General features: G+C 45.7%; 1 protein-coding gene across 2 annotated transcripts in view; it reads left to right on the top strand.

Moving 5' to 3' along the window:
* The first annotated feature begins 680 nt into the window (after positions 1-680).
* UBE2G2 (ubiquitin conjugating enzyme E2 G2) overlaps positions 681-15,467 on the top strand; it is a 35,382-nt gene continuing 20,595 nt past the window's right edge. Inside the window, exons 1-2 of one of the 2 annotated variants that reach the window (XM_008977537.5) lie at positions 3,536-3,678; positions 3,986-4,100. Coding sequence is in view for 1 of the 2 variants with exons in the window: in XM_003823824.5 (XP_003823872.1) it covers positions 3,636-3,678 (43 nt within the window). In the remaining variant the exon portion in view is untranslated. Of the gene's footprint in view, positions 3,679-3,985; positions 4,101-15,467 lie in introns of both variants that reach the window. The other variant, XM_003823824.5, reaches the window with a different exon arrangement.

The following is a 15,467-nucleotide window of genomic DNA, read 5'->3' as shown; positions in this document are numbered from 1 at the left end:
CTGGCTGACAGCTGTCTGAGCTGGCATCACTGTGACATGTTACCCTCCCTCTCCTGGGTTTCGTATGTAAAGAAAGGGTGGATTTTAGAGGCAGGTGAGCTTGGGTGTTAGTCTAGGACATCTCTCGTTTTCTGGTGTTTGAATGTAAGTCGGCTTTCCTTCTGCCATGGACAACTTACCTATCTGCTTTGAAACTGAACTGACGTTGATTTGGCTTTAAGAATTTCCCAGTATGCAATGGTGTAACAAAACCCAGGTTGAAAATGAGCTGTTTTAGCCCATCAGTTGAATGAAACCAAGGTGAAGAAAGATGGGCAGCTGTGGAGATGGAACACGTGATTCACTTGCACCAGGAAGAGTGCACGGATTAAGGCACAATACAGGATGGGGACATCTGCCAGATTCCCTAGGCAGCCTGGGGCGAAGCGGCTGCCAAAATCAATGAGGAAAGGGATGTGTCCCAGGCACCGTAGGTTAGATAAGAATAATGGCCAGGAGCATATGTGGATGTATTAGGGCAGCGCTGCTTGAACTTCCACCCACAACACCTCACAGCAGAACCAGCAGGATGTCCTTTCTAAAAAAGATTTGTAGAGATGGAGGTCTCACTATATTGCTGTATTAGTGCATCCTCACATTACTATAAAGAACTACCTGAGACTGGGTAATTTATAAAGAAAAGAGGTTTAATTGACTCATAGTTCTGTAGGCTGTACAGGAAGCACGGCTAGGGAGGCCTCAGGAAACTTATAATCATGGCAGAAGAGGAAGGGCATGGACACAAATCCAAACCATAAATCAGTTGCCCAAGCTGATCTCAGACTCCTGGCCTCAAGTGATCCTCGTGCCTCAGCCTCCCAAGTAGTTGGGATTACAGGCATGAGCCACGGTGCCCAGCAAAGGTATGTTCTTGAAGTTGTCTTTTTTCTGAGATTTATGCAAATGGTGCATTTGGAAAAATAGATCTGTTGGGATTACTATTTTCAACAAGATTACTTATGTGAAACTGACTCCAAGAATCTTTGGGTTAAATTGATGCTCCTGGAGGAGAGAGGCCCTATTTATCCTAGTATCTATGCCTGGGGTCCCAACTGGAACTTCTCCAGTTTTTGCACCGAAAGGTTCACATCCCAGGAACCCCCACTCCCAGGAAACTTGAGTTGTCATCTTAGCCATGCTGCAGGAGTGCCCAGCTGGAAACGCGTGATGTTCATGGGAAAACCCCACCGTATAACATGGGTTAAGCTGTGAGGTCCTTTTTATATTTCAGAACTTTAGTTGCTAAAGATAGAAAGCATTAATTTTATTCTGTACAGTTGGCCTCCCCAGGGTGTGCTGCCATGCAGTATTACACACTGGCTGCTCAGAATCCCTGGGACTCCACTGCCACTTGATCCAAGTTGAGAGTTCCACGAGTTAGCCAATTAAAATATAGGATGCCCAGCTAAACTGGAATTTCACATAAGGTACTGAACGATGTCCCTGAAATGTTGCAGAGAGCCTGGTTCTCTGAAGATAAGGTGTTGTAACAGTCCTGTTGAGGGGAGAGACTGCCATCTTGTTTCAGCAACTCATATTTCAAGTGACTTTTGTCACTTGAAGCTGAAGCTAATCCTGATAGAAGCTGTAAACCACATTTCTGAAAAATAATAATTGGAAAACATAGTGTTCTGCAGTAAGATGTCTGAAAAAGATTGATAAAATTATGAAAACATCAAGCATATGTTACAGTGAACATCACAGCATTGACAGTAATGCTTTATTGCCCACATCTCCCATAACTGGAAAAGGGGAGCTGCTCTCCTTTAGGAGCACTGGACAGACTGCCTTGGGGTGTGGGGTGCTGTCTGATTAGAGAGAGAGCAGCTCTTGAATGGGGGAGGAAACACCTCCACTGTGACTTTTTGCACATTGCATTTGCACAAATTACTCTCTGAAACAGTCTCAAAGGACCATGTCATTTTTATAAAGCACTGTGGTCATTTGAAAAGATGGAGGTAGACTGAAATTTTGAATTTTGGGGAATTTTCCTACACTATGCATACTTGTGAAGTTTGTATTGTTAAATTTCATTTGATTTGACAAATCCGTGTTAAGAGTATACGGTGTCCAGGTACAGAGGCTGCCCCAGAAACAAGACAGAAGTAGACAGGGACCCATGGCTCTCATGGAACACGCTTTTGGTTAGAGGCAACAGATAAGGGTAATACATTTATAGCATGCTAGTAAGTTCTATAGTACGGTGTGTTGAGTAGGTGTTGCAGAGAAAAAGGTATGCGGTGAAGGCCGGGTGGTGATGGCCTAGGCCACACTGAAGAGGCAACATTTGAGCAAAGACTGAAAGAGGGTGGGAAGAGTCGGGGACAAGAGCCGCCAGAAAGTGTTTCCGGGGAGGGAAGAGTCAGGGACTCTGAACCAGGCCAGGGCAGCTGGAGTGGAGTGAGAGGGAGGGAGGGTCAGGGAGTATGGCGGGGTGACCGGAGGCAGAGCAAAGCACTGCAGGACTTCAGCTTTACTGAGTGAAATGGGCGGAGCAGCATGTGAATGTGATCAGACTTCTTTTAAAGGGATCATCTGCAATGCGGGGAAGGAAAAGACAAATGATAGATTATTGCAACAAACAGCCAGGCAAGAGATGCAAACTTTTTTTTGCAAAGGTGTGTGTGTATATACATCCTTGCACCGGACAGCCACGAAGCACTTACTGTGCTGTGAAGTCAGTAAGGATGTGGGTTAAAATCGCTCACCTCACAGCGGGTCAATCGGGAAAGCACACCCACTCACTACAGCCATTATGGGAAAAAGGGCTCGCTCCTTACAGGATCCTCAACTGTGGAGAGGCCGGGAGCCCACGCGGGGCGCTGGGGAGTCTCTCAGCACCCCAGGGGTTCGGGCAGGGACCTGAGCCGCGCCCTCCCTCCCGGGGGTGCCCTGGGGTCGAGGCTGCTCGGCAGAGCCGGCGGTCAGTTCGAGCCGCGGGCCCGAACAGGGCTCTCCCCGCGGCTCTCTCCCTCGGAGTAGAAGGTGCTGGACCCGAACTCCAGCGGAGCCGCACAACACGTGGAGGAAAAGCGCCAGGACAGCTAACCTTCCCACCTTTTCAAACCTGAAACCCGGCCGGCTGGGGACGGTTGGAATGTTCAGTGCGTACCCGCACCTCAGGCCCCTTGTCTCCAGCCCCAGACCGCCCCGCGACCATCCTCCCCACCCCCCGACCTCTTATCTCGTCCCCGCCCTGTCTCCCCAACCTCCATCCTCCCCTCCACAACCCCCGTCCTCCCGCCCTTCGGCCACGCGCGGCTGGCACAGAACAGGCAGTTAGCGCACACACACTAGAACAGGCGCCACCGTTCAGGAAGTCTCTACAAGACCAGGACCCTGAGGCCTCTGGAAGTGCCGGGACCGAACCAACCCCGCAGAGCGACTAAGGCGAGGGCAGGAGCCAAGAGAACCGTAGCCGCGGTCGCGGGTTGAGCTCCCACCACCCGGACAGCGCGCCTCGGCGATCGCGCACGCGCCACGCCCCGGAAGAGTTCCTGGGCCCGTGACGGTGGCCCGGAAGCAGTCCCCGGTGTCGGGGCAGGAGGAACGCGCGCGGCTGAGGCGAGGTCGCTCGGCGCAGCTGTTGCGGGGCCATGGCGGGGACGGCGCTCAAGAGGCTGATGGCCGAGTACAAACGTGAGTCTGGGGACCCGGGCCGTCAGCAGCGTCCCGCGTTCCTGCTCCCGGGCCCGCGTCGTCCGGCGGGGCTGGGGCAGGGAGCCTGGCGGGGGAGCCGGGCCCGGGGCCTCCACCGCGAGCCCCGCTGTGGGTCCCGCGGAGTGCCGCGCTCTGCGCCCGCTGCCCACTCTCACGCGTGAAGTCGTGAAGAGAAGCCTTCCCAGCATCAGTAAAGGCAGCGCCGGCGCCGTGTTAGTTGAGAGCACACACAGTTGAGTCTTTGCGGGCTTGTTTTTTTCTCTTCTATTTTTTCTTTTCTTGGCAGCCTTGAGAACGTGCAGTGAGAGCTTGAGGAAGAAGGCCTGACTTGCTGCTGCGGAATTAGGAGGGAAAAGTGTATGCGTTAAAAGGGGAAAGGCTCGTTGGTGGAGCTTTGAAAGGTCAGATTTTGGCTTTCCCTCTAATGAAGGAAAAGGGTTTTTGAACAGTGCCACCTGTCACTCCTCCTGGGTAGTGTTGAGAAAACCTCTTGAGTGCTTTCCTACCCGGTAAATTAGATATTTCTAATGTCTGAGGAGAGCGAAGGGAGGAATGAGAACCTAGGAACACTCGGCATTCCATCGTTTTACACCGAATGCCCGCTTGGAAGAACTGCTGCGAGAAGTCTTGGAATGCCATTGTGTTGAAAGCGCCAGGAACCTGAGTCGCCGATGGAGACAAGATAGTAGCCGGCTAAGAGCAGGGCCTGAGTTCAGACCCGGCCTCTCTGCTTGTTAGCTCCTTGACCTTGTTCCTCTCTCTGTCTCTGCGGTTTCCTTGTCTTAAAAGGTTAAACTTGATACTGCAGGTGAAGTGCTTAGCAAAATACCTGATGTGTAACTCTTAATAAAGTTAGCCGCTGCTTTTGTAATTAGATTGAGGATAATTTTGGAAGAAAGTTAAGCTAAAAGAATGAATGTGAGAAAAAAAATAAGTGGTGAATATACATGTAGCTTGATTTCGTAAAACTATTGGTGACACCGCCCAGTGAGAGTTGATATTTGGCTTAAGCAGACCAAAACGTTGCAAATACAGGCTCACTCACGTATGGTCATTCTTCCCTTGGTATCTGGAGGGGATTGGTTCCAGGCCCCGCTGCAGATACCAGAATCCTCGGATGCTCAAGTCCCTACTATAAGGTGGCGTGGTATTTGCATTTAATGTATGCATAGCCTCTCATAACTTTTAAATCATCTCAAGGTTACTTATAGTACCTAATGCAATGTAAATGCTGCGCAAATAGTTACACTGATTTTTTTTTACTTGTATTTTTAAATCGTCATTTTTTATTGTTATTTTTTTCAAATATTTTGTATTCCTGGTTGGTCGAATCCATGGATATGCAGCCGCAGATACACAGGGCCTCCTGTAAACGTTCAAATAACGCTCGCCACCTAGTGTCTGCTAAAGCAGAACATAAAGGCACACCTCACTGTCCCGCGCGCTTTGCTTTATTGAGCTTCACTTCGCAGATCTTGCATTTTTTACAAGTTTACAAGTTTTTTACAAGCAACCCTGCATGGAAGCAAGTCTGTTGGCACCATTTTTGCTCGCTTCGTGTCTCTCTGTTACATTTTAATCTATTACTGTGATCTATGATCAGTAATCTTTGATGTTACTATTGTAATTATTTTGGGGCATCACAAACTATGCCCATAAAAGATGGTAGTCCTAATAAATGTTGTGTGTGCTTCACTGACTGGCTGTTTCCCCATCTCCCGGCCTCTCTCTTCCCTGAGACAAAACAACATTGAAATTAGGCCAATAGTAACTGTACAGTGGGCTCAAGTGTTGAAGTGAAGAGTTGCACTCTACCCACTTCAAATCAAAAGCTAGAAATGATTAAGTTTAGTGAGGAAGGAATGTTGAAAGTCAAGATAGGCTGAAAGCTGGGTCTCTTGTTAGCCAAGTTGTGAATGCAAAGGAAAAGTTCTTAGAGGAAATTAGAAGTGCTGCTCTGTTGAACACAATGAATGATAAAGTGAAAAAGCCTTATTTCTGATATGGAGAAAGTTTTAGTGGTTTGGATAGAAGATCAAACCAGCCATAACATTCCTTTAAGCCAAAGCCTAATCCAGAGCAAGGTCCTAACTCTTCAGTTTTATGAAGGCTGAGAGCAGTGAGGAAGCTGCAGAAGAAAAATTGGGAGCTAACAGAGGTTGGTTCATGAGATTGAAGTAAATAACCTGTCTCCATAACATAAAAGCACAAGGTGGAGCAGCAAGGTCTCCAGAAGATGTAGCTAAGATCAAGATGAAAGTGGCTCCTAAATTAAGCAATAGATTTACAAGGTACGTAAAATAGCCTTCTACAGTATTGGGAGGAGATGCCATATACAACGTAAACAGCTAGAGAGAAGTCAATGACTGGCTTCAAAGGACAGGGCGACTCTTGTTAGGGGCTAATGTCGGTCACTTTAAGTTGACTGAGTTGAAGCCAGTGCTCATTTATCATTCAGAAAATCTTAGGGCCCTTAAAAATTATGCCAAATCTACTCTGAGCTCTAGAGATGGAAAAACAACCTGGATGACAGCACATCTGTGTACAGCATGGTTTACTGAATATAAGCCCACTGTTGAGACCTACTGCTCAGAAAAAAAGATTATTTTCAAAATATTATTCCTGACAGTGCACCTGGTCACTCAAGAGCTCTGATGGAGAGGTGTAAGGAGATAAATGTTTTTGTGCCTGCTAACACAACACCAATTCTGCAGCCCATGGATGCTCCCGGATGGGAGCACTTTTGACTTATTTAAGAAATACATTTCATAAGGCCATAGCTGCCATGAAAAGTGATTTCTTTGATGGATCTGGGCAAAGAAAATCAAAAGTCTTCTGGAAAGGATTTATCATTCTAGATGGCATTAAGAACATCTGTGATTCATGGGAGGTCACCATATCAACAACAGGCGTTTGAAAAAGTTGATTTCAACGCTCATGGATGACTTTAAGGGGAGGAAGCAACTGCAGGTGTGGTAGAAATGGCAAGGGAACTGGAATTACAGGTGGAGCCTGAAGATGTCACTCAGTTGCTACAATCTCATGATCAAACTTGAACAGATGGGGAGCTGAGTCTTACAGATGAGCAAAGAAGTGATTCTGGAGATGGAATCTACTCCTGGTGAAAATGCTGTGAACATTGTTGAAATGACACAAGGTTGAGACTATTCCATAAATTTAGTTGATAAAGCAGCCGCAGGGTTTGAGGGTATGGACTCCAGTTTTGACTGGAGTTCCACTGTGGGTAAAATGCCGTCAAACAACATCACAGACTACAGAGCAATCTTTTGTGAAAGTAAGAGTCAGTCCCTGTGGCAAACTTAATTGTTGTCTTATTTTCAGAAACTACCACAGCCACTCCTGCCTTCAGCAACTACCACCCTGATCAGTCAGCAGTCATCAATATCCGGGCAAGACTGCACCGGCAAAAAGATTATGACCTGCTGAAGGCTCATATGATTGTTAGCGTGTTTTAGCAATAAAAATTAAGCATATTTTGGCAAATAATATTTATTTATTTATTTATTTTTTGAGACAGGGTCTTGCTCTGTCACCCAGGTTGGAGTGCAGTGGCACAACCACAGCTCATTGCAAGCCTTGACCTGGGCTCAAGCTATCCTTTCACTTAATCCTCCTGAGTAGCTGAGACTACAGGCATGTGCCCCTACACCTGGCTGATTTTTCTGTCTTCATCTTGACCTCCCTCTGTGTTGTCAGGGTTTGGCGAAAGTGACTCCATTTTGATTCTGACAACGTTCATACTCGAACAGAGGGTTGGATGTGGGGGACTATTACTTCTGTGTCCTCATGGGAAACCTGGCTGGTGGGTCAGATGTGTGAACACCTACCATTTCTTGGTATCCTGGTTTGTGTTTGTGTCTCTGTTTTAGTTTTATTTTAGCCCTATTTCTAGGGTTAGGCTAGACTGTGAGCAGGTATTTTCTCATTTTTATTGAGAAGAAAATCATTAAACCCCTGCATAGGAAATTAAGTTCAGGCTGCTGCTTCAGGCCAGTCTTTGCATTGTTGAACTTGCATTTTCTAAGGATATTTGCATTAGCAAAGATATGTTCTCCCTTTTACTGTCCTGACAGAAGCTTCATCTGTTATTTCAATTATATTGTCAATTAGTTTGCAGTAATAAGACCTAAATAATGGTTGATTTCCGAAGGTTTGTCACGGAAGTGTGTTGTGTGTTTTTACATGTTAACATGAAATTTTGGACTATGTGTAGAAGGTAGAACTCTAAACATACCTCACTAAGATTCCCATGCCCTTGTTATTCAAGCACTTTCTAGTACTTCGGTGGAGGGACTTTGGAGATGCAAGTCAGGTTAGTAATCAGCAGACCTAAAGAGTGGGAGATTATTCTGGATTACCGTGAAGGATCCAATAATAACATAAGGCTCAAAAGCAGTCAGTGAAGGCAGGATGGGGGCGGTCAGAGAGATTCAACATATGACAAGATCTCTACCTTCTGTGGCTGGCTGTGAAGATGGAAGAAGGAGCCATGACCTAAGGAAGGCGGGCAGCCTCAAGAAGCTGAGAATGATCCCAGACCAACAGCCCCGTGGAAGTGAATTCTGTCAGCAACCTCATTGAACTTGGAGTGGCAGCCCTGGTGAGACTCTGAGCAGCGAACTAGCTGGCCCATGCTGTGTCCAGACTTCTGACACTTGGAAACTCTGAGATCATCAATGAGTATTGTTTTAAATCACTAAATTTGTGGTAATTTGTTACAGCAGTGACAGAAGATGAATACAGTGTGTTATTGAGGGGACTTTGTTTTTCCTGTATCTTAATAATGTGATAAAATTTAGTGGTTTTTTTTTTGTGTATCATTTACTGGTTTTTTTTGTGTGTGTATCTTAACATCTAGTTTGTCCTCATAACGTATTTTAAGGTAGCACATTCCAGTGTAAAGGTGGACTTGACAGAATCAATCTCTACATAGAAGGGGTTTAGATAAATTTGGATAGATGTTCATGCACACTTTATTGTATTTGGGAGTAGTCATATAACTGCAGAAATTCAGAGGTGGTGGGACCTTGGCTATGATTCTGTTCAAGTCCCCTAATTTTACAGATTCTATGGAATTGAGCAACAGACAAGATGATTTTGCCTAGGTTCATAAACAGGAAAAAAGGAGAGCCAGGAAAGAACTCAATTGTTGTAAACTGCTGTCTTGTCTTGATGTTCTGTCTTCATTCATCATCCAGCCTTTCCTAGGAGTGTCAGAGATAGACCCAGGTAGAAGTGGGCTGCCCATGGGGGGCTTAGCACAACAGAAATTTATTCTTTTACTGTTCTGGAGGCCAGACATCTAAAATAAAGGTGTTGATGGGGTCATTCTTCCTCTTGAGGTCTCGAGGGGAGAACCCTTACTTGCCTCTTCCAGCTAATGGTGATTGTTGGTCATCCTTGGCGTTTATTGTCATTCTCGTGCTTGAGGTAGTGTAATTCTAATCTCTGCCTCCATCTTCACATGGCCATCTTCCCCCTGTGTGCATGTCCTAAATGTACATGTCTTTCTGTGGATATATGCTTTTATTTCTCCTGTGTAAATAACCAGGGTTATAATGGGAAGTGTATGTTTAATTTTTAAAGAAACGGCCAAACAGTTTTCCTCTAGTTCACATTTCCCTAGCAGTGTATTAAGTGTTCCCGTTGCCCCACCTCCTTGCTGACACTTGGCGTGGCCAGTTGTTTTTTGTTTTCTTTTTTCTTTCTTTCTTTTTTTTTTTTTTTTGAGACAGGTTCTCACTCTGTCACTCGGGCTAGAGTGCAGTGGTGTAGTCATGGCTCACGGCAGCCTCTGTCTCCTAGGCTCAAGCAATCCTGCCGGCTCAAGCAATCCTGCCACCTCAGCCTCCCAAGAAGCTGGGATTACAGTCGCATGCCACCTCGCTTAGCTAATTTTTGTATTTTTGGTAGAGATAGGGTTTCGCCATGTTGCCCAGGCTTGTCTCGAACTCGTGGGCCCAAGCAATCTGCCCATCTTGGCCTTCCAAAGTGTTGGAATTACAACTGTGAGCCACTGCGCCCTTCCAGTTTTAAAAATTTTAGCCATTCTATTGGGTGTATAGCAGTCTTACTGAGGTTTTGTTTTATTTATTTATTTATTTTTTATTTTTGAGGTGCTCTCTGTCATCCAGGCTGGAGTGCAGTGGCATGATCTCAGCTCACTGCAACATCTGCCTCCTGGCTTCAAGTAGTTCTCCTGCCTCAGCTTCCCAAGTAGCTGGGGCTATAGGCGCATGCCACCACACCTGGCTAATTTTTGTATTTTTAGTAGAAACGGGGTTTCACTATGTTGGCTAGGCTGGTCTCTAACTCCTGACCTCAGGAGTTTGCCTTGCCTCCCAAAGTGCTGGGATTTACGGGCATGAGCCACAGCCCCCGGCCCTTACTGAGGTTTTCATTTGCATTTCCATGACTCGTGATGTTGAGCATCATTTCACGTGTTTATTTGCCATCCATATGTCTTTTTTGATGAAGTGACTTGAGTCTTTGCTTCTTTCAAAATTGTGTTGATTTTCTTAAGTTTTAGTTCTTTGGCTGGGCGCAGTGGCTCACGCCTGTAATCCCAGCACTTTGTGGGCTTAGGTGGGCGGATCACGAGGTCAGGAGATCGAGACCATCCTGGCTAACACGGTGAAACCCCCTCTCTACTAAAAATACAAAAAATTAGCTGGGCATGGTGGCGGAGGCCTGTAGTCCCAGCTACTCAGGAGGCTGAGGCAGGAGAGTGGTGTGAACCCAGGAAGTGGAGCTTGCAGTGAGCCGAGATCACACCACTGCACTCCAGCCTGGGTGACAGAGCGAGACTCCGTCTCAAAAAAAAAACAAAAAAAGAAGGGTTTTTATTATTTTGATGAAATTCAATTATTGACTTTTAAAATATTTCTTGCTATTGTGTTATATTTAAGAAATAACTGTCAAACATCAGGTGGCAGTAGGATTTTCTCCTATGATTTCTTCTAGATGTTTTATAGTTTCAGCTGTTGTATTTAGGTTTGGGATCCATATCAAAGTTTTCCATATGGTGTGAGATAAAGGCCAAGGTTTATTTGTAAATTATTTGTAAATGGCAGTGCAGTTGTTTCAGCTCTGTGTTTGCTAGGGCTGCTCTACCACACAGGCTGGGCACGGCTTAAACAACAGAAATGTATTTCCTCATAGTCCTGGAGGCTGGAAGTCCAAGATCAAGGATAGGGCAGGGCTGGTTTCTTCTGAGGCCCTGTCCTCTATGCCTGTGTCCTCATCTCTTCTTAAAAGGATATTAGTCAGATTGGATTAAGGTCCACCCTAATGACCACATTAGTTTTAATTACCTTATTAAAGGCCCTAGTCACACACTTTTCTCCACCTTGTTTTTTTTCACGTAATATGTCCTGAAGTTTGTTCTGTACTAGCATGTAGAGGTATTTATAGCTGCAAAGTACCCCACTGATATATGTATCATAATTTGACTGGTCCTCTATTGATAGACACTCGAGTCCTTTTTAATTTCTTTTTGTTTTTACAAATAGTCCTGAAATGAATAGCCTGTGTATACATCTTTTATCTTCACCAATGTTATCTGTGGGATGGATTCCTAGAAATGGAATTGCTGGGTCAAAGGTTATATTTCACTTTGTGTGGTAGCTATTTGTTAAGCCACTATTTTAAGTGGCAAGGAGTGGCCTCTGAAAATTTCCCTGATACCAAGATTCGTCTCTTTTTTTGAACTTGTTTCTTATCAGTAAACACGAAACTGTATATTATTTTGTGTACGCGCGTATATGCTTTGGAAGCAAAAAACAAAATGGAAAAAATCAAGTGTCCTGAACCATTCCCTCCAGCCTCTGAACTCATTTGCTGCAATTCTTTATTGACCAGTAGAGGCCACTGTTGAATAACAAAGCTGGCGGGAAGGCCAGCGCACACCCGGGCAGGTCTCTGTGCAGAGCCTGCATTGCCAGGAGCAGGTCTGGAGCTGCAGTTTTTAGACCACCCTTTCCCCTCCCTAAGGGAGGGTGTCACACAGGGGAGTGCCAAAGGGGAACTCCAGATGAAGAATAAAGCCAGCTCTCTTTGGTACAAGCTCTTCTTCATGGTCCCACGAAGGTGATTTGTAAAACTTTTGTGTGTTCTGCTGCCAGGCCTCTACTTAGTTGCCCACTGACATTGTGTTTCTCCCGCACCCCACCTGCTTAGCAGTTTACAGTCTATCTGCCTTAATCTGTTATTTTTTTCTTATAATTAGGCGGTTTGGCTTGAGACACAAGAGTGGGACTAGATTTTAGATGACTGGGTGTAGGAAGCCTAGCAAATTAGGTTCTGTGGTTATTTCTCCTGATCTACTCCACATGAAGAGACACAAAGGGAGAACATCAGGGTGTGTCTTGTGAAATACAAGGTCTTAGTCGGCTTGGTACTTGACCTCATTCACATTCAGTTCCCACCCACCTCTGAAATGTTTAATGCACTTGGCCCTTGGGGCCAGCACTTGCCTTTGGCCTGCCTTGCTGGCCCCTCCTTGCCACTCTGCCTGCTCTCACTGCCGGGTGTCAGCACACCCTTGTGACAGCACTTAGGTCTCTTCAGGACCTCTGTTTCCTCGATCAGGGCTTCTCAGCAGGTGTTAGTGGTATTTTGAGTGAAATAATTTTTCCTTGGGTAGGCCTTGTTCTACTCAAGGTTGTGGGTTCATTAAACGGTTAATCGATACATTAGTCCGTTCTTATACTGCCATAAAGATACTACCTGAGACTCGGTAATTATAAAGGAAAGAGGTTTAGTTGACTCACAGTTCTGCATAACTGGTGAGGCCTCAGGAAACTTATAGTCATGGCAGAAGGGGAAACAGACCTCTTCTCAAGGCGGTAGGAGAGAGAAGAGCAAGCCAAGGAAGAACTTGCCACACACTTATAGAACCATCAGATCTCCTGAGAACTCGCTATCACAAGAACAGCATGAGGGAAACTGCCCCCATGATCCAATCACCTCCTACCAGGTTCCTCGCTCAACACTTTGGGGATTACAAGTCAAGGTGAGATTCGGGTAGGGACACAAAGCCAAACCATGTCATTTCTCCCCCTACCCCTCCCAAATCTCATGTTCCTTTCAAAACCATTCCATTTCAAAACAAATCATGCCTTCCCAGCAAGGCCCCCAAAGTCTTAACTCATTTCGTCATTAACTCAAAAGTCCAAGTCCAAAGTCTCATCTGTGACAAGGTAAGTCCCCTCTGCCTAGCAGCCTGTAAAATCAAAAGCAAGTTAGTTACTTTCAAGATACAATGGAAATACAGGCATTGGATAAATACTCCCATTACCAATGGAAGAAATTGGCCAAAACAAAGGGCTACAGGCCCCCATGCAAGTCCGAAATCCGGCTGGGCAGTCATTAAATCTTAAAGCTCAAAATGGTCTCCTTTGTGACCCCGTGTCTCACATCCAGGGCACACTGATACAGGGAGTGGCTTTCATGGTCTTGGGCAGCTCTGCCCCTGTGGCTTTGTAGGGTACAGCCCTCCCACACCCACCCCCTTCAGCTACTTTCATGGTGGGCATTGAGTGTCTTCGGCTTTTCTAGGTGCACAGTGCAAAGCTCTTGGTGGATCTACCGTTCTGGGGTCTGGAGGATGGTTGTCCTCTTCTCACAGCTCCACTAGGCAGTGCCCCAGTGGGGACTCTGGGAGCTCCAACCCCACATTTCCCTTCTGCAATGCCCTAGCAGATGTTCTCCATGAGGGCCCTGCCCCTGCAGCAGATTTCTGTCTGGACATCCAGGCGTTTCCATACATCCTCTGAAATGTAGGTGAAGGTTCCCAAACGTCAGTTATTGAATTCTTTGCACCCACAGGCCCAACACCACGTGGAAGCTGCCAAGGCTTGGGGTTTGTACTCTCTGAAGCAACAGCCTGAGCTGTACCTTGGCGCTTTTTAGCCATGGCTGGAGCTGGAACAGCTGGGACACAGGGCACCAAGCACCAAGGCTGCACAGAGTAGCAGCGGGGCTGGGCCTGGCCCACAAAACCATTTTTCCCTCCTAGGCCTCCCTGCTTGTGATGGGAGGGGCTGCTGCCAAGATCTCTGACATGCTCTGGAGACATTTACCCCATTGTCTTGGCGATTAATATTTGGCTCCTTGTTATTTATTTGAATTTCTCTCCAGAAAATGGATTTTTCTTTTTTATTGCACCGTCATGCTGCGAAGTTTTCATACTTTTATTCCCTGCTTTCCTTTTAAACACAAGTTCCAATTTCAGATCATCTTTCTCAAGTTCAAAGTTCCACAGATCTCTAGGGCAGGGGCAAAATCTCACCATTCTCTTTGTTGAAACATAGCAAGAGTGACCTTTGCTCCAGTTCCCAAGAAGTTCCTCATCTCTTTTTCAGACCACCTCAGCCTGGGCTTCATTGTCCATGTCACTATCAGCATTTTGGTCAAAAGCATTCAGCAAGTCTCTAGGAAGTTCCAGACTTTCCTACATCTTCCTTCTTCTAAGCCCTCCAAACTGTTCCAACCTCTGCCTGCTACCCAGTTCCGAAGTTGCTTCCACATTTTCAGGTTATCTTTATAGCAGTACCCCTGGTACCAATTTACTGTATTCATCTGTTTTCACACTCCTATAAGAACTTCCCTGAGACTGGATAATTTATAAAGGAAAGAGGTTTAATTGACTCACAGTTCCACATGGCTAGGGAGGCCTCAGGAAACTTATCATGACAGAAGCCGAAGGGGAAGCAAGCACCTTCTTCACAAGGTGGCAAGAAAGACAGAAGAGTGAAGGAGGAACTTTTGAACACTTATAAAACCACCAGATCTCATGAGAACTCACTGTCATGAGAACAGCAGGGAGGAAATTGCCCCCATGATCCAGTCACCTCCCACTAGGTTCCTCCCTCAACACCTGGAGATTACAATTCAAGATGAAATTTGGGTGGGGACACAAAGCCAAACCATATCAATGGACATTTGGGTTGTTTCCAGTTTGGGGCTATTACGAATTTAGCTACTATGAACATTCACACAAAAGTCTATGGCAACATAAGACCCAGTAGAATTGCTGGGTCTTAGAGTCAATATATATTTAATTTTAGTAGAAATGGTCAAACTTCTTTCCCAAAGGGTAACCAAACCATTTTGCATTCCCATCAGTGGTGCATGAGAGATCTACTTGCTAAACTTGCCAGCAGTTTAAGTCTTTAATTTTGGCCATTCTTTTGTGACTAAAGATATTGATAATGCTGAAGCTATTGAGCTGTATCTTATTGTGGTTTTAATTTGCATTACCCTTATGATTCACAATGTTGAGCATTTTCTCATGTGCTTATTTGCCATCTGTTTTAGTCAGTTCAGGCTGCTGTAAAAAAATACCAAAGACCAGGGAGCTTAAACAACAAACATTTATTGCTCCCAATTCTGGAGGCTGGGAAGTCCGGTGAGGGCTGTCTTCCTGGTTTGCAGATGACTGTCTTCTCCTTGTGCCCTTACATGGCCAGAGGCAAATCTCTCGTTTCTTCTTATAAAGGCACTAACTCCATTCATGAGAGTTCTGCCCTCCTGACCTAATCTCCTCCCAAAGGTCCCACCTCCCAATACCACATACATTAGGATTCAACATAGGAATTTTGGGGGGACGCAAGCGTTTGGACCACAGCATCATCCGTGTTGACTCTGACAGTGGCTCTTTTCACTCTGCCTCCATTTTTCTTCTTACCTATTTTGATTTTTATATGTGGTGTGAGGTGGAGAAAGTTTGATTTTTTTTTGTCTTA

This window comes from Pan paniscus, chromosome 22, assembly GCF_029289425.2.
Source record: "Pan paniscus chromosome 22, NHGRI_mPanPan1-v2.0_pri, whole genome shotgun sequence".
Lineage (NCBI taxonomy): Eukaryota > Metazoa > Chordata > Mammalia > Primates > Hominidae > Pan > Pan paniscus.
Note: the sequence above shows the minus strand (reverse complement) of the source record. Positions and strands in the feature narration are given on the sequence as shown.